This window comes from Euphorbia lathyris, chromosome 8 (genome assembly GCF_963576675.1).
Source record: "Euphorbia lathyris chromosome 8, ddEupLath1.1, whole genome shotgun sequence".
In the NCBI taxonomy this organism is placed as follows: domain Eukaryota; kingdom Viridiplantae; phylum Streptophyta; class Magnoliopsida; order Malpighiales; family Euphorbiaceae; genus Euphorbia; species Euphorbia lathyris.
Window position 1 is genome coordinate 86,918,750 of NC_088917.1, and position 18,737 is coordinate 86,937,486.

General features: G+C 38.2%; 1 protein-coding gene across 1 annotated transcript; it reads left to right on the forward strand.

The window, feature by feature from the left end:
- Positions 1 to 12,956: 12,956 nt before the first annotated feature.
- On the forward strand, positions 12,957 to 16,857 carry LOC136202271 (endoglucanase 25-like). Its single transcript, XM_065992789.1, has 6 exons — positions 12,957 to 13,551; positions 13,629 to 13,939; positions 14,663 to 15,121; positions 15,526 to 15,661; positions 15,862 to 16,034; positions 16,133 to 16,857. Exons 1-6 carry the CDS (start codon positions 13,170 to 13,172, stop codon positions 16,532 to 16,534), a joined length of 1,863 nt encoding a protein of 620 aa, XP_065848861.1. The 5' UTR covers positions 12,957 to 13,169; the 3' UTR covers positions 16,535 to 16,857.
- Positions 16,858 to 18,737: the final 1,880 nt, after the last annotated feature.

The window sequence follows — 18,737 nt, forward strand, 5'->3', positions numbered from 1 at the left end:
TGCCAAAGGAAATTGATATACGCCTATTTATTATGTTTAAACGATTTTTGTAATTAAAACAGAAAAAATAGACCGGTTCAACTGCACTCTCGTACATGAGAGTCTTTCTTTCTAGTAATTGGTTTAAAATTTGTAAAAACCATTTACTTATAAACAATGGCGGATCCAGAATTTGAGGGAGGGGAGCAAAACTCTATGTAATTTTTTTTAGACAAAATAGCATTAATTGAAAAATATATATTTTAGTACATAATTGTTATTCGATACAAAATGTCTTAAAATAATAATAAAAAAACTTTAATGCTAAGTAGATTGACGATTACGAGGTGGCAATTGACATCTACGATCTGTCATAGCTTGAAAACGATCTGCTGCCTCTACTTATACTGTTTCTTTTTAGGGTTAAGGTGCAAAAATACCCCTAACGTTTTGGGTCAGGAGCAATTTTACCCTTAACGTCTAAAATGGTGCAATTTTACCCCTAATATTTGTAGCCAAGAGCAATTTTATCCCTAACGTTGATAAATTGAATCAATTTCAGACACTATTATAAAATACAGTCATTTTTTTTCTTTATTTTGCACCAATTGCATATTAATTTTTCTAAAAAAAAAGGATGTAATGTTTTTTGTAATTTAATAATAAAATTGGAGATTAATATTTATAATTTTTTTGATTTTTTTTTGTCTAATTCTTACAAAAACAGTATATTTTTAATATTTTTTCACATCCTAACATATGTTTGTGATTTATTACTGATAAAAATAACACATGCGTGAAGTGTAGATGACAAGATTAATGGCTGAGAAGACCGTTTGATGAATTATTTCTCAAATTGACCCAATTTATCAATGTTAGGGGTAAATTGCTATTGGCTTCCAACATTAGATGTAAAATTGCACAATTTTAGACGTTAAGGGTAAAATTGCTCCTGACCCAAAACGTATATTTTTGCACCTTAACCTTTCTTTTTATATCAAAAACTCAAAGGCAAAACATCGTTGTTTTGAGGGGAACCAAAATGACGTCGTTTTGGACTAAATTTTTTTTTTCTTTTTTTTTATTTGGGAGGGGGGGGGGGGGGACAAATGCCCCCTTTGACCCCCTACATCCTCTCCTGTTTATAAACAAGTTAAAATTCTCATTTTTTTCCTATGTGAGATAAAGTTTAATTTCCATTTATCCTCTTCCAAACCATTTCAAATGGTTCACTTTCAGTATCAATTTTTCATTCATCACTTCTCCGTTTTGATTTTAATATATTCTTAGAAAGACTGTATGCCATAGAATGTATTGACGTATTTCAAGTTATTATAAACTCCATTTATCCGTTATATATTTAAGTCTCAAATTGATAAAAAAAATAACAAACCAAAAAGTTACTTATAATTTATTTTGGATATATATAATTTTAAATTAATTAGAGATAAAGTGCAAAAATACCACTAACGTTTATAGCCAAAAGCAATTTTTATCTCTAACGTCCAAAATTGTGCAATTTTTCTCATAACTTTGGCAGCCAAAAACAATTTTACCTCTAACGTTGACAAATTAAGTCAATTTGAGAAATAATTCATCAAATTATCTTCCCGATCATGAATTTTGTCATCTACATTAAAAAAAAGTTAAAAAAAACATGAAATCTCTTTTTAAGAATCAACAGACATACAAACAAAATATCTACATTTTATAATAATGTTTGAAATTGATCCAACTTGCCAACGTTAGAGGGTAAATTTGCTATTGACTATAAATGTTAGGCGTAAAATTGCATCATTTTAAAAGTTAAGGATAACATTGCTCATGATTGTAAATGTTAGAAGTATTTTTACACTTTATCCCAATTAATTATATATATATATATTATTTATTTATTATATTATTTGATTTGATCACTCCGAACCATCTAATCTGATTAATCTGAATCATCTGATCCGATCAAGTTAAATCTGATTTGATGTCCTGTCCGAATCGGATAAAAATATGGAATTGAAGTGTGAATTGTTTGAGAGCAATAATAGGAAAAATAAATGGATACATTGAAATTGGGTGTACCTTCCATTTCATTAGTTGGAATTGAATTTTCAAACAGCCAATAGTAGTTAAAGTAGCAATAAAACACCAAACAACAAGTGAAACTGAAGCTTAAGCAAGAGTTATAGTTAGACAGACTGTCCTTGTCTCTTTCTGGACTCCTTTAATCTTATTTTAATCAAAATCAATCTATTCAACTCACATGTTCACATATCTTTTTTATTGGTAAACTACATCCATTGTCACTTAACTTTACCAATTTTAACATTATGACAACTGAATTTTAATTCTTAACAGTATGACCAATGAACTTTACACTTTTTTTGACACCGGTAGCCACTTAACGTCTCAAAATGACCGTCGACGGTCTTAAAATAAAAAATTCGAAGAGATAATGATATTGTAAGCAACTTTAATTCTTGAAAAATTTTGTTTTGAGGTCATTTAGGTGTTGTTTCGTTAGGAGAGAGAGTGAACTTTTAGAGAGATAAAGCTCCAAAAAATATGATTTTGGAAAATAAAAAATGTGGTTTCATGTTAAATGTCATTCTGAACAACTTTAATTCTTAAAAATTTTCATTTTGAGGTCATTAACGGTCATTTTGAGGAATTTATTAAAATTGAGAGGTCACCGGTGTTAAAAAATGTAAAGTTTAGTGGCTATACCGTTAAAAATTGAAGTTCAGTGGCTATGATGTAATTTACCCCTATTTTATTGGGTAATTTATAAATATGCCCACTAAACTTTACTTATTTTCATAGTATGACCACTAAACTATAAAACGTAACATAAAAGTCATTCGACTTTATACTTCCTTCATCTCATTATATAAATTGTTTTAGAAAGTGATTTTTTTGTTCAAAATATAAATCATTTTAGTTTTCGAAGAATTTCTAATTTGGTTTTTCGAGCTATAAATGAGTCGAGCTGAGCGGTTCAAGTGTTCGCTTGATAAAAGCTCGATCATGTTCGGCTCGATTTATAAACGAGCTGAGTTTGAGCATGGTGAATCTTGGCTAGAAAGCTTGTGAACATACTCGATTATAGGTTAATGAACAAGCTCGATTATATAATTTATGAACACGATCGTGAACAAATTTGATTCGATTATCTTTTTAATAATGATATTTCTATAAAGGGGAAAATATAAAACAATGTAGTTTTGTGTAAAATTTAGTTTTATAGTTTTTAAAACTATATAATATTGTGTTAAAAAATTAAATTAATATAATTAATGAGTTGTTCGAAATCGAAGTTTATGAATCAATTAGCGAGCTGTTCGTTAACAAGCTCTTAAACAGTTCACGAACATATTGTTGAGCTTGTCAATTTTCTAACGAGCCGAACATGAGTAGGCCAAAGTCGTTAACAAGTTCGTAGCATCTCACGAATAGAATATTGAGCTCGAGTTCGGACTCGTCAATTTTCTAACATACCAAGTCTGAACAGTCAAAACTCGGTTCGGTTCAATTATAACCCTATATTCATATATTTTTTTTTAACATTCCAAGATATATTCCTCCACTATTACCTAAAAGATATATTTTTTAAAATTAATCAATATGATTAATTTGACTGTATATTAATTATATTTTTTTTAATTCATATGAAACACGTTAGAATAACTCATATAATTAGAAAAATTGTAGTATTTTATAATTTTTTTTTGTTACAGTAGTATTTTATAATATTACGACAATAAACTTTGTGTTATCACAAAATAAAAGATTTTGAGAATTGATAATATTTTTGGGTAAATTACACCCATGGCTAATGAATTTTATTTATTTTGATATTATGGTCACTGAACTTCATTTCTTCCCGGTATGGCCACTAGACTTTACACTTTTTAACACCGATGACCACTTAACGTCTCAAAATGACTGTTGACGGCTAAAAATAAAAAATCCAAAGCGTTAATGATATTCTAAGGAACTTTAATTCTTGAAAATTTTCGTTTTGAGGTTATTTGGGTGTTGTTTGGTTAGGAGAGAGAAAGTGAATTTTTAGAGAGAGAAAGCTCCAAAAAATGTGATTTTCGAAAATAAAAAAATGTGGTTTCATGGTAAATGTCGTTCTGAACAACTTTAATTCTTGAATATTTTCATTTTGAGGTCGTTAACGATCGTTAACGGTCATTTTGAGAAGTTAGTTAAAATTAAGTGGTCACGGGTGTTAAAAAGTGTAAAGTTCAGTGGCCATATCGGAAAGAAATGAAGTTCAGTAGCCATAATATGAAAATGGATAAAGTTCAATGGCCATGGGTGTAATTTACCCTAACATTTTTAGACAATATTGTAAGCGAAAATTTAGACAGACTGTCCTTGCGTCTTTCTCTCCTCCCTTGAATCTTATTTTAATCAAAATCAATCTATCCAACTCACATGTTTACATATCATTTTTATTAGGTAAATTACACACATACTGCTGAACTTTACTTATTTTCACATTTTAACCACTAAACTTTAAAACGTTACATAAAAATTACTTAATTTTACAGTTTCTAATAATATAACCATTAAACTACAATCAATACCTCAAATTACTTTAATTCTTCAAATTATTCGTTTTGGGGTTATTTAAATGTTGTTTGATTAGGAGAAAAAAATGATTTTTTGAAAGAAAATTTTTAAAAGTTGTGATTCTGAAAAATAAAAAATGTGATTTCATGGTAAATTTTGTTCTAAAAAACTTTAATTCTTGAATATTTTCATTTTAAGACAGTTAACGATCATTTTGAAGCGTTAGTTAAAGTTTACTCATTTTCACAGTATCGCTCCTAAACTTCAAAATATAACATAAAAGCCAATCAACTTTACACTTTCTAACATTATAGTCACTAAACTTCAATCAACGCCTCTAAATAACTATTGATGACTTCAAAATATTTTAAAGTTCTTAATCTTCATTTTAACATTTTTAATGTAAAAGATTTTTATTTTTAGCCAAACGAATAAAAAGTACAAAAAAAAACCTCAAACCCTATTTAGAAAAAAAAAAATAAAATAAGGTGTAAAAATATCTTTAATGTTGACAGTTAAAAGTAACTTTACTCATAACGTTTAAAATTGTGCAATTTTACTTCTAATGTTAGCAGCTAAAATCAATTTTATCCTTAACATTGACAAATTGAGTCAATTTGAGAAATAATTCATCAAACTGTCTTCTTAGTCACAAATTTTATCATTTACGCTTCGTCTCGCTTCCTTCTTTTGTTCAGGTTCCTTTAGAGGAGGAAAAAAGGAAGCTTGTCTTCCTTCTTCCTCCTCCCATTTATGTTAGTCTTTGTTTTTTTTAGCTTCTGTTTTATCTTTTATTCCTAGTTTGAAGTCTATATACTTTCTCGAATCTCTTTTCCGCCAGATCTACACCTGCTAGCTATACTTTGATCGTTTATTCTTTTTTCGGTCTTAGCAAGAGCGGAAAAGGTTCATCTTGTCCGTAAATCTATAGATCTGCGTGGTTGCAAAAAAAGAAATGACTCAGATCCGAATAGCCGGAAGAGGCTAGATGATGAATAATGGATTACAGCTGTTTTTCGATGGGATTCGACTTCGGAGGAGTATATGATTTCTATTTTGTTGTATTTATACCCTTTATGGTTTTTTATTGCTCTTTGTAGTCTTTTTACTGCTCTTTGTAGTCTTTTTCTTGCTCTTTGTTGTCTATTTTCTTTCCTCTGTGGTTCTTATACTGGCTATAGTCTGTATGGGTGGGAAGTTTTATCGTGTTGTATTTGTAATTTGTGATTCTATAGAATGAAATATGACATTTTTATCAACAAAAAAATATATTAATATCAAATTCTATTACTTTTTGAAACAAAGATGATATTCATTCCTTAAACCGAATCAGCAACAATAGTCTCCTGCAACCAAACCGGGGCAGAAAAAGACACAAACTCGCTAGCATTGGACAGAGCATGTCGTGCAACAACATGGGCTCCCCTGTTCGCTAGGCGTGGAGAGAAAGACACTTTATAATCGTGTCGACAATGTAGTAAAAACTTACAATCCTGAATAATTGACCCATAAACAGACAAGTCTGGATCAGACGATTTGACACTATTAACCACAATCAACGAGTCACTTTCAATTAAGACATTAATACAATTAAGACAAACACACAAATGCAATGCCTCACGTAGAGCTAATGCTTCAGCTTCCCTAATATCGTCAACAATTGGGATTAAGCGACTACGACAAGCCATGAAGGATCCATCAGAGGATCTAAGTAGAGCTCCCACCCCACTTCGAGACTCAGCTTTAAAGGTAGCCGCATCACAATTGCATTTGACAAAGCCAGAAGGGGGGCGAGACCAGTTAATATGTCGTACCTGTGTCGTTGTCGCCCGCGATGTACGCTCGAGATGATGGGCAACAGTGTTAACATTAGCGTTGGTGTCGACGGTGATGGACATGGGCGGCCTTCGTTGCGCAGCAGGGCGGGCGGGGAGCGGTAGGCCCGCTTGAGGAGCTGGACTTGGGCGATTCTGTGCGATGCCTGCCTTGGCTTGGACCACTGAGGGCGTGCAAAGATGACGGACAGCCACGGGGGGGTTCTTCAGTTGGGACTGGCGCCAGGCAGCAAGGTAGTTACCCGCAAGAGAGATTGCCGTTTCTGGTAATTGGATTTTGCTCTCCCAGACTATCTGGTTCCTTTGACTCCAAATGACCCAAAGCGTCATTGCCATCTTGGTTATGGTTTCCTGATCATTGGACAAGAGTACCTGCAAAATAAAACCCGTTAGCTAATCAGGTTGGAATACATCCGTATTGATCCCGGATAGGTTCCAACATTCTTGGGCATAAACACAGTCCACAAAGAGGTGATGGTCGTGCTCAGTATCAGAATGATAGAATGGACACTGCGTTGGGATTGACAACCCCCTCCCTGCCAGTCTATGTCTAGTGGCCACACAACCCGATGCCAACTTCCAAACAAACATTCTAACTTTTGGAGGGACATGCATCTTCTAAATTCTACTCCACCCATCATCCTGGTTCTCTCTACCATATCCATCACAAAGCGCTCTATACCCAGATTTGCTTGTGTACATGCCATTTTTGGTAAAATTCCACATTGGTCCATCTTCTACTTCTCTGGTTGGTAATACCATCCTACACACAATTCTGGCATCTGCCTCAGTCAATAACTCTTCCACCTTCCCTCTATCCCAGATTTTCCTACCATGAACAAACAGGTCAGCCACTTTTGTATCATCCTGCTGCATAACAGCATCACCCTGGGTCCTAAAAGGTGCCACAGTATTCACCCATGAATTTTTCCATACATAAATTGACTTCCCATTCCCAATTCTCCATCTAACTCCCAGTCTCAATACCTCAATGGCTCTCCAAACACTCCCCCAAACAAAACTAGGATTATTGCCCAATTTGGAGGAAAAAAAAGGGTCTCTAGGGAAATATTTAGCTTTGAACATTCTACCCCCTAAAGAATTTGGAGTAACCATCAACTTCCAGGCCTGTTTGCCTAATAAGGCAATATTGAATTTTTGGAGGCTCCTAAAACCCAAACCTCCCTCTTTCTTATCCCTGCTAAGCCTGTCCCAACTCTGCCAATGAATCGATCTCCTACCCCCTGGTTTCATACCCCACCAAAAAGAATTCATTATCTTCTCCAAATCCAGGCAAAGGGATTTAGGCAGTTTAAAGACACTCATACAAAAAGTTGGCAGAGCCTGCGCAACTGCCTTAATTAGCACTTCCTTACCCGCAGCAGAAAGGAATCTAAAAGACCACACACTCAACCTCTTCCTGAGTCTATCTTTGAGGAAACTAAAAATTGCCACTTTGGACTTCCCAATTAGTGAAGGGAGACCCAAGTAGCGACCAGTATCCAGAGGATGAAAGACCTGAAGAGAGTTACATACCTCATTTCGCAGATCCAGGCCAACATTCGGACTAAAGAAAATTCCAGATTTTTGCAGGTTGATAGCCTGACCAGAAGCTGCCTCATACTCCGATAGGATCATTCCAATTTTGTTACACTCATCCATAGAAGCCCTGAAGAACAAGAAGCTGTCATCTGCAAAAAAACAAGTGTGTAATAGTTGGCGCACCCCTAGCAATGAGGCACCCATGGAGGGAACCCTCATTCGCCGCCCTTGTAATCAGGCTAGATAAGACTTCGGCACACAGTATGAAAAGGTATGGCGACAGGGGATCGCCTTGTCTCAGGCCCCTGCCAGGTTTAATCGGGCCCACAAATGTACCATTAATCGACACAGAGTACTCCATGGTAGAAATGCATAACATGATCCAATCAATCCACATCCTAGGAAAGCCTAATTTTTGCATAACAAGTCTCAGGAAGGTCCAATCAACCCTATCATAGGTCTTGCTAATATCCAATTTTAAAGCCACCTCACCAATTCTACCCCTATTCTTTCTCTTCATAAAGTGTAAAGACTCAAAGGCCACCATAATGCTGTCAGAGATAGACCTACCAGGGACAAAAGCTGATTGAGACTCAGATACCAAGAAAGGTAACACAATCTTGAGCCTATTGGCTAGAACCTTGGCAATCAATTTATAAAGCACATTGCACAGGGAAATAGGGCGAAAATCCTTCATACATTCAGGCCTGTCAATTTTGGGGATAAGGACAATTATTGTGTCATTTAGGTGTGGAGGAAATTCATTGCGGGCCAAATAACCCTTACATGCATTAACAATCTCGGGACCGATGAGATCCCAAAAATGTTGAAAGAAACCCGGATTTAACTCATCAGGACCAGGGGATTTATCAGGGTGCATTTGAAACATGGCAGTTTTGAATTCTTCAAAAGTAAAAGGGGAGCACAGGTCAACCTGCATTTCAGGTGTAACAAGAGGCACAAGGGTATCCACAGCATCATAGCAAGGGCTAGTAGGACCAGCAAACAGATCAGAGAAATAAGCATTGGCAATAATCCCCATATCATATACTCCTTCTACTATCAGACCATTCCCATCCTTAAGGTGGCGAATGGTGTTTCTCTGCTTTCTAGCTTTGACACAGGCATGGAAAAACTTAGTATTTTGGTCCCCCTCCTGTAGCCAGAAATTCTTAGCCCTTTGTTGCCAATGTATTGCTTCAGAATCAAGTAGGGAATTCAGCTCACTCTTGGCCTGCAGGAAACTGACCACATCAGCCGGAACACTGCTATCCACAAGCCTGTCCAACTTCTTCTTGCATCCCTCAATCTGTTTTCTAAACCTCAGCCGATACTTCTTTCCCCATTGTTCCATGCTGCTGGCACAGGCAGCTAGCTTTGCAGCAAGGTTATGGCAGCTACTACTTAGCCAATAAGTCCTCACCAACACCTTAAACTCAGGATCTAAAAGCCACTCTTGTTCAAAGCGAAAATGACTGCGCCTCACATTACTAACCGGGTTATCGAACTCTAAAAAGATGGGTGCATGATCAGAATAAGCTGAGATCAGAGTACGGAGCCGATGTGTTGGGAATCTGTCTGCCCAGGCACTAGTGACCATAGCCCTATCCAACCTCTCCCTGACCCACAGTCTAGAACCCCGACTCCTTTCCCACGTAAATTGATTACCCTGTGTAGGGAGATCAATTAAAAGATTCTCTTCCACCGCCTCCTAGAACCGGCGCATCAACCCTTGAGGGTAGCCCGGACCCCCGACCTTTTCTGAATCAGAAAGAATGCAGTTAAAATCCCCAATAACCAGTAAAGGGAGAATCGAGCAAGAACACAATTGAGTCAAGAGACTCTAGGACCACACATGATTGGCTCGGTTAGAATGTCCATAGAAACCTACCAACCTCCAATCCCCCTTCCCAGCATCATGCATCTGCACTTCAATATGGTGATCAGAGAAAGAAACTACCGAAGCCATATCAGACTTCCTCCAAAGTAGGGCAATACCCCCACTCCTACCTCTACAATCAACTACAAACGAACCCTCAAAGCCAAACTTCCTCCTCAGCCCATCAATACAGGAGTTAGTAACCAAAGTTTCAATCAGGAAGACCAAATCCGGCTTACTTGTCTTAACAAGCTCACTGAGAGACCGAACTGCCCGGGCGTTCCCCAACCCCCGGCAGTTCCAGCTTAGGCAATTCATAATCCTCGGCGGGCCTGCTCCGCAGACCTCGCCGTTTCTGTATCATTAGAAGAAGAAGAATCTACTTGGCTCGTAGAAACTGTCCCCTTCGGAGTATTAAGAACCTGATCAGACCCATTCCCCTGCAGCTTATTCACAATACCCTGTACTGATACCGAATCCGGGCCTGCGCGCCTACGCTTGCGATCATCTGCCAACTCAAGTCCCTCATCATCACTATCCACAGCCATATTCACTATCTCCCTCTCCTGCACTGGCTATATAGTTGGGTTCCCTATTCCTGCTACCATTTTACCCTTCAGCTTTGCCCCCTCCTGTCCCCCTGGGATATTCTCCTTCCCGGCTTCCTTACCCCCACTCTTCTGCCCTGCTTTCAAGGTTTTAACAGTGTTTTCCACAGTAGGTCCACCCCCAGAATTGAAGGTCATAGTCTGACTACCCGGTTCTCTCAGCCACTTCACACTCAACACATCCCCGCCCCTGCGTACAGGAGCCTTCAACCAGTCCCCCCACTCCCTAGTGATCTCCTCAGGTTTCAAGGTAACGATCTTATCACAAAATCTATCAGTATGCCCCAACAGTCCGCATATATAGCAAAATGATCCCAATCTCTCATATTTGAACGAAATATAAGCCCACTCCTCCTTTCCTTTTCGGATTTTTTTCATTCTTTTCAACAGCTTTCTCACGTCAATTGAGACTCTTAGCCTCATAAATTGTCTACGAAGTCCGGTGTTATTATTGATATCATAAGCCTGGAATTTTCCAATAAAGTCCCCAATCTGTCTACCCACCCCCTCCGACATAGACCCAATAGGCAAATCATAAATCTGAACCCAAAAATCAGCAACATACAGATCAACCAAGTCAGGTGACGGTTCATCTTTCCAGAGTGAAACCACTAGCAGGTGATTATCAAAGGACCAAGGGCCCCCTTCCACTACACGGGCCAAATCAATTTCATGATAAAATTCAAACACAAATTTATTGTTTGAGAGCTCCGATATAGCCACTCCCCTACCCGGTCTCCATATGGTGGCCATTCTAGCCTTCATGGCTACAGTATTAATAGAGCGCTCAGTAAGAAAACGCCTAATCAGGGTTAACCCTCCATTTTTAGCAATAGGGTTGGAAGACGGTCCGCTAAGATCCAATGCTTCCTCCTCTCCATCCGACAATGAAAGGTTGCCAATGGCCCTCTCCACACCAGCCATAATTAACGACTAAACTAGGGAAACAAATTCGGCAGACAGCAAGCCCACAGCCAGAGATGAAAAACCCACACAAAACTAAACAGCCACAAACCACAATTGCAACCAAGACCCAAACCACCAAACACAAGAAACAGAAGAACCTGAATACAACAATACACAGCCAATGCACACAAAAACAAGCCAACAACCAGAGCAATACTGCCAACCACACACCAAAAACGAACAGGGAATAGCCAAGACCAGCACAAAACAAAAGTGGGCAGAAATTACTAACCCGGCTACCAACTCAGTATTGATGAAGGTCGGAGCAGGCCCAAGAACAGAACCTGCAGAAAGCTCCAACTCGTGGGGCGGCGGCGAGAAGCGGCAAATCCAAAGGAAGTGGCGGCGATAACTCGAGAAAGCGATGCAAGAAACGAGAACAAAGGCGCCTCAAACAGAAAATGCAATCCCACGCACACGAACGGTGCGATAACACAGCCACTCACTAACACTAACTCAGCGCCGGAGGGATAGACGGACTCCCACAGCCAACGACGGCGGAGAGAAAGGGGGATCGGCGACGGCTCTCAAGAGGAATCGTCGGCGGTAATGCGGTGGGCGGCGAGGGCAGAGTTTACGCAAATCGCGATTTCGGGAGCGGTTTTCATTTTCTATCAAATTCTATTACTAAATCACAAAAAAAGTGAAATTTTTTGTTTAGAACGAATCGTTTTAAAATTGGTGCACAATAAGTAACAAAACATCTGTATTTTATAGTGATATCTGAAAATTGATCTAACTTACCAATATTAGGAATAAAATTGCTTTTGACTACCAATATTAAAGATAAAATTACATATTTTAGATATTAAAGGTAAAATTACATATTTTAGACATTAAAAGTAAAATTGCTCATTACTGTGCACTTTATTAAAAAAAGGCTTAAGCATTATTTGGTCCATGATCTATCCAAAATTATGTCATTTGGCCCCTGACCTATTATTTGGTCACATTTGGCCCTTGACCTATCCCATTTGGTGAAATTTCACTCAATTTGTATGAATACTTAACGAAATCATTATCGCATTGATAAATAATGATATTTTGACACTTGAACTTGAAACGTGATATTTCTTAAAGTTTTTTCCCACATTATGTAGAAATAATTAATTAGATTAAAAAAAGAAAAAAAAAACAAATCCTAAACTAAAATCTATTAAATTCAAGTGTCAAAATATCGTTATTTATCAATGAGATAATTATTTGATTAAGTTTGAATTCAAATTGGATACTAAAATCTATTAAATTCAAGTGTCAAAATATCGTTACTTATCAATAAGATAATTATTCGATTAAGTTTGAATCCAAATTGGATGAAATTTCACCAATTTAGAATAGATCAGAGCCAAATATGACTAAATAATAAGTCAGAGGCCAAATAATATAAATTTGGATAGATTAGAGGCCAAATAATACTTTGAGCCCTTCAAAAAAACCACACATACGATTGAAAAAAAATGTAACGACGTGGACCTTTTTGGAATTTACCTTAATTAATTAATTAGTTAATTAATTGATTATTAATTTATTAGTAGCAGAGCAGTATTATTGACTCTCCACCGTCATCACTCTTCACTGTCCACCACCATACGTTCTCGCATCTTTCTTTCCATATTACTTCCTTCATTACCAAACTAAAAAAGGCGTTACCTTTACCATCTTCTCCTCCTCCTCCTTTCCACTCTGGTCTCCTTTCCTTTTATCACTCTCTAAATTACCCACATTTTCAGATCTCCGGCACTGGCGGCTCAATTTCTCAATTGAGCTGAATAAAATCAGCCTATGAGCATGTATGGACGAGATCCATGGGGCGGACCGCTGGAGATTAACACAGCTGATTCCGCCACCGACGATGACCGGAGTAGGAACTTACAGGATCTAGATAGAGCAGCTCTATCCAGACCTTTGGATGAAACTCAGCAGAGTTGGCTTTTAGGTCCGACTGAGCAGAAGAAGAAGAAAAAATATGTAGATCTCGGTTGTATCATCGTCAGTCGGAAGATCTTTGTATGGACTGTCGGAGCTCTTGTTGTTTCTGCTCTTTTAGCCGGTTTTATTACGTTGATTGTCAAGACTGTGCCTCGTCATCATCATTCTAAACCTCCGCCGGATAATTACACTCTCGCGTTGCATAAAGCCCTAATGTTCTTCAATGCTCAACGCTGTAATTCATTTCTCACTCTAATTTGATTTGATCTGAAATTGGATCCGGATTTCTCATTTTGTTTACTTGATTTGCAGCTGGAAAACTCCCTAAGCATAATAATGTTTCCTGGAGAGGTAATTCGTGTATGAACGATGGTAAATCTGCTACTGGTACTATTTTTAAAGATCTGGCGGGTGGATATTATGATGCTGGAGATGCTATCAAGTTCCATTTTCCAAAAGCATTTGCTATGACTATGTTGAGCTGGAGTGTGATTGAATATAGTGCTAAGTATGAAGCTGCTGGAGAGCTCGCTCATGTCAAAGAAATTATTAAGTGGGGAACTGATTACTTTCTCAAGACCTTTAATCATACTGCCGACACTATCAACACCATTGCTGCTCAGGTAATTCCATGTCTCTATGTTTCAGCTGCATATAGTACTAGCATTATCTATTGTTGTAAGGGAGAATTTCAATTTTTTTTACCTTAATTAAGGTTATGATGGCTGATTTCCATTGTTCTTCTTTCATCCATGTGTTGTAAACCAATTAAGATTGGCCTCTGGTCTGGTTAAGCTAGGTGCGGAGTTCGATTTGTAGTATACATAGTAGACTTTAATCTGACCATCTCTGAATCGATTAATGGGATCCACCTACCAAAAGATTAGCCATGATTAACAGGGATTTGGGATTTAGCCCGAGCATCACTGAATAGTTTAATTGGATCCACCTACCAAAAGATCAGCCATGGTTAACAGGGATTTGGGATCTGATATATGTAAATGTTGTCAACGATTAACAGGGATTTGGGATTTAACCTGAGCATCACGGAATCGATTAATTGGATCCACCTACCAAAAGATTAGCCATGATTAACAGGGAATTGGGATCTGATATATGTAGATGTTGTCAACTATGTTGCACTGACACTGCTAGGTAGTAGTGTTTTGTGTCCATGGCCGTGTCTATTTCGTGTCCGTGTTTGTTTTCATTTGAAGGCTATTTTATGATGGTTATGTTTTAGATATAAGGTTTCATGTGTCGGTTTCCGTGCAAAATAGGTTGTCAATGATTAACAGGGATTTGGGATCTGATATATGTAAATGTTGTCTGTCCATGATTAACAGGTTGGTAAAGGGGATACTTCTGGAGGAAATACGGAACATAATGATCATTATTGTTGGATGCGCCCGGAGGACATTGATTACGACCGTCCTGTTACACAATGTAGTTCTTGTTCTGATCTTGCTGCAGAAATGGCTGCAGCCTTAGCATCTGCTTCAATTGTTTTCAAAGATAACAAGGCCTATTCTCAGAAACTTGTCCATGGTGCTACAACTCTCTTTAAATTCTCGAGGGATCAGCGGGGTAGATACAGTGTAGGTACGGAAGCTGCCACTTTCTATAACTCAACTAGCTACTGGGATGAGTTCATTTGGGGTGCTTCTTGGCTCTACTATGCTACTGGAAATTCTTCCTATCTTACCCTTGCTACACATCCTACTCTTGCCAAGCATGCTGGTGCTTTCTGGGGAGGGCCGTTCTACGGTGTCCATAGCTGGGATAACAAGCTTACCGGCTCGCAGGTCTGTTATTAAAGTTCTTGATTTTCCTGTCTTTATCAGTATCAGCTAACTTTGAAATTCATGTCTCTTTGGCATGTTCTTGATTCTTAGATTTTGTTTGATTTCATTGATTTGCATCTATAGATGAAGTGATATTTAGTTCTTCTCTCCTTTTTCTTCCGGGTGAAGTTATATCTATCACCATAGCACTATGAAATTAATGCTATATTTATTGTGATGGCATTAATTTTTTCTCTATCTGGATGCATTTCATTATTATCTCATTCAATTCTGCATCTATGTATCAGCAAGTTAACCGGGATGCATTGTCTTGTATTGTTTCATGCCAAAATTACCCATGAAATTTTATTTTTTGGGGATATCGTATCCGTTTTGCTAATAATTCCTTGTGATTGTGTAATCAGGTGCTTTTGAGTCGTTTGAGATTGTTCTTGAGCCCTGGATATCCATATGAAGAAATATTAAGGACATTCCACAATCAGACAAGTATAATAATGTGTTCCTATCTACCGATTTTCACAAGCTTTAACCGCACCAAAGGTAAGCCAATTCTTATCAATCCGACCGATGCTATGTTGCACGGAAATGGAAACGTTATTTCTAAGTTAATTTAGCTAGGAAACGAACGATAACGGACAGAAACTTTAGTGAAGAAGAGTTTCCGTGCAACATAGGCCCGATGTTCATGTTGTAAAATGCACTATTGGGATCTCATTTTAATCTTTCTTAATGTCCTGCAGGAGGATTAATACAGTTAAACCATGGAGCACCTCAGCCTCTTCAATATGTTGTTAATGCAGCTTTCCTAGCTACTTTATTTAGTGATTATCTCGAAGCTGCGGATACACCCGGATGGTACTGCGGACCAAATTTCTACTCAACTAATGTCCTTCGCGACTTTGCCAAAACGCAGGTACGTCTTCTATTGTGTACTTCATAAACTAGTTTGTCATGGAACTTTTCAGCAGATAGTTATCAATATTTTAATCATTTGTTCTCCTGTTATGACAGATTGATTATATCCTCGGCAAAAATCCTCGGAAAATGAGTTACGTTGTCGGTTTTGGTAATCATTACCCGAAGCATGCACATCATCGGGGTGCATCGATCCCCAAGAATAAAGTAAAGTATAACTGTAAAGGAGGATGGAAATGGAGAGACAGCAAAAAGCCAAACCCGAATATACTCATTGGAGCCATGGTTGCTGGTCCCGACAAGCACGATGGTTTCAAAGATGTTCGAACCAACTACAATTACACCGAGCCAACTCTTGCAGGGAATGCAGGTTTAGTTGCTGCACTTGTGGCTTTATCAGGTGACAAGAGTACTCGAATCGACAAGAACACCATCTTCTCCGCTGTTCCTCCTATGTTTCCGACTCCACCACCGCCTCCAGCTCCCTGGAAACCTTAAGCCGAAATCTCAAGCTCCCGTTTTCAATACGTTGTTTGTGTGGCTTATGGGTAGATAATTTTGCAGCACCAAATGATCAAAGTTAGATTGCCTTGAAAAGTTAACCAATAGTACAAACATGGAGGAGCCGTGGCATAGGAAAAACAATGCGGTGGGCATCTATCTGACATCGATATCGATATGTTGTATCACGGAATGTTTATTTGTTTTGATTTTGTGGTATAAATGGTATAAATTTGTATGATATCAAATCTTGTATTCTTTGAAACATGTGAATCGGAACAGTTCGAAATTTATGAACAATAACAGATACTTTATATCAATGTCTTAATTCTCTCCCATCTGTTTTTTTTTTTTTTTTCCTGAACTCTGCTTTCTTTGAGCTTACCAATGAGCAGTGTCACGTGACCTGAGTTCTCGCGCAAAGGCATCTCCCGTGCGGCACTCTGAGGTTCAGCCTTTTCCACATGCGATGCTTACTGGTTTATCTGGGGAGTGGAAACAACTCTAGAACCAGTTTAGTGCCTAGATGCACGTCCTAAGGCGGCATCTAAATAGCACGAACTCTTAATTATTGCTGTCTTGCATCCCACATTGAAGCTCAACCAGTAAGTATTTGCCTTGTCTGCGTGTCATGACATTTGGTCTGTGACATTCTCCCCTACTCGATTCATGTAACATCCTCGTGCATGACTTCTTTGATTGTCCCGATCAATGTGCGGTTCCTTGTCTACTTATGTCGTCCCAATCTCTTTTTCCTAAAGGACCCACTTGTGAACTTCTTTCTTTGGACCTACCAGCGTGGCGTAGAGTGCTTAACGAATTTTTCACTGCGGGTCCCTGCTTACTTGTGCTCATCTCAATCTCTTTTAGAGCGCCCACTTGCGCGATCCATATCCTCGGATTCAAATGCCACCGCGGCAAGAGTGTTCGGAGTATGCACGCAACCAGCACACTATCGGCTCTTATACCATTTGTCACCAGATCAGAGGTTTTGCACAGAGGATTCCACCACTACCGAGATTCAACATTTTTCGTTTGTGATGCTTATTGGTTTTCATCCCCTCATGGGCTCATCATGAGAGCGGAAACAACTCCAAAACCAGTTTAGTGCCTAGATGCACTCCTTAAGACAGCATCTAAATACCACGTACTCTTAATTATAGCCGTCCCGCATCCCACCTTCAAGTTCAACCAGCAAGTATTCACCTTATCTGCATGTCACGACATTTGGTCTGTGACATTAGGCAAAACATCTAGAACATAAAATTTGCAAGACTGAATATATTTCATTGAGCCGACTTCTAGGAGTGAAGAAGTCGGGTCACAATACTGAATATATTCACTGAACCGACTTCTAGGCGTGAAGAAGTCGGGTCAGTGCTAGATAATCTGATACTACATTGAGAAATTTGAATCTAATTTCATCCCCTCATCTGCTAATTTAAGGCCTTTCTACCAGTGCAGCAAATTGGACTGCTCACGAGTTTCCCTCGTATATTGTTGGTAGAATCAAAGCTATTAGCAAATTGGACTGTTCACGAGTTTCCTCGTATGTTGTTAGTAGAATCGAAGCCATTTGGAAATTTCTAATGTAAGTTGTATCAACCTGAAGAGATTCTTATCAGCTGTTTGTGTTTTCCTTGAAAGAGTTTTCGTGCAGAGGCAATTCCCGCGCGGCACCCCGACATTCCGCCATTACCGAGGTTCACCCTTTTTTTTTTCCCATGCTTACTGGTTTTTACCCTCCCATAGGCTCATCAGGGAGCTGGAACAACTCCCGAATTAGTTTAGTGCCTAGATGCACTCCCTGAGGCGGCATCTAAATAGCACGTACTCTTAATTATAGCCGTCCTGCATTCCACATTGAAGCTCAACCAGCAAGTATCCATCTTGTCTACATGTCACGACATTTGGTCTGTGACATTAGGCAAAACATCTAGAACATAAAATTTGCAAGACTGAATATATACACTGAACTGACTTCTAGGCGTGAAGAAGTCCGGTCAGTGCTAGATAATCTGATACTATATTGAGAAATTTGAATCTAATTTCATCCTTGCTTGATTTGGGATTTGTTGTGCGGATTTAGCGAAAGATAAATAAACGAAAAACGAAACACAGATTTTACGTGGTTCACCAATGTTGTGTTGGCTAATCCACGAGTAGAAGGAGAATAGCTTTTATTAAGGAGGCCGAAAAT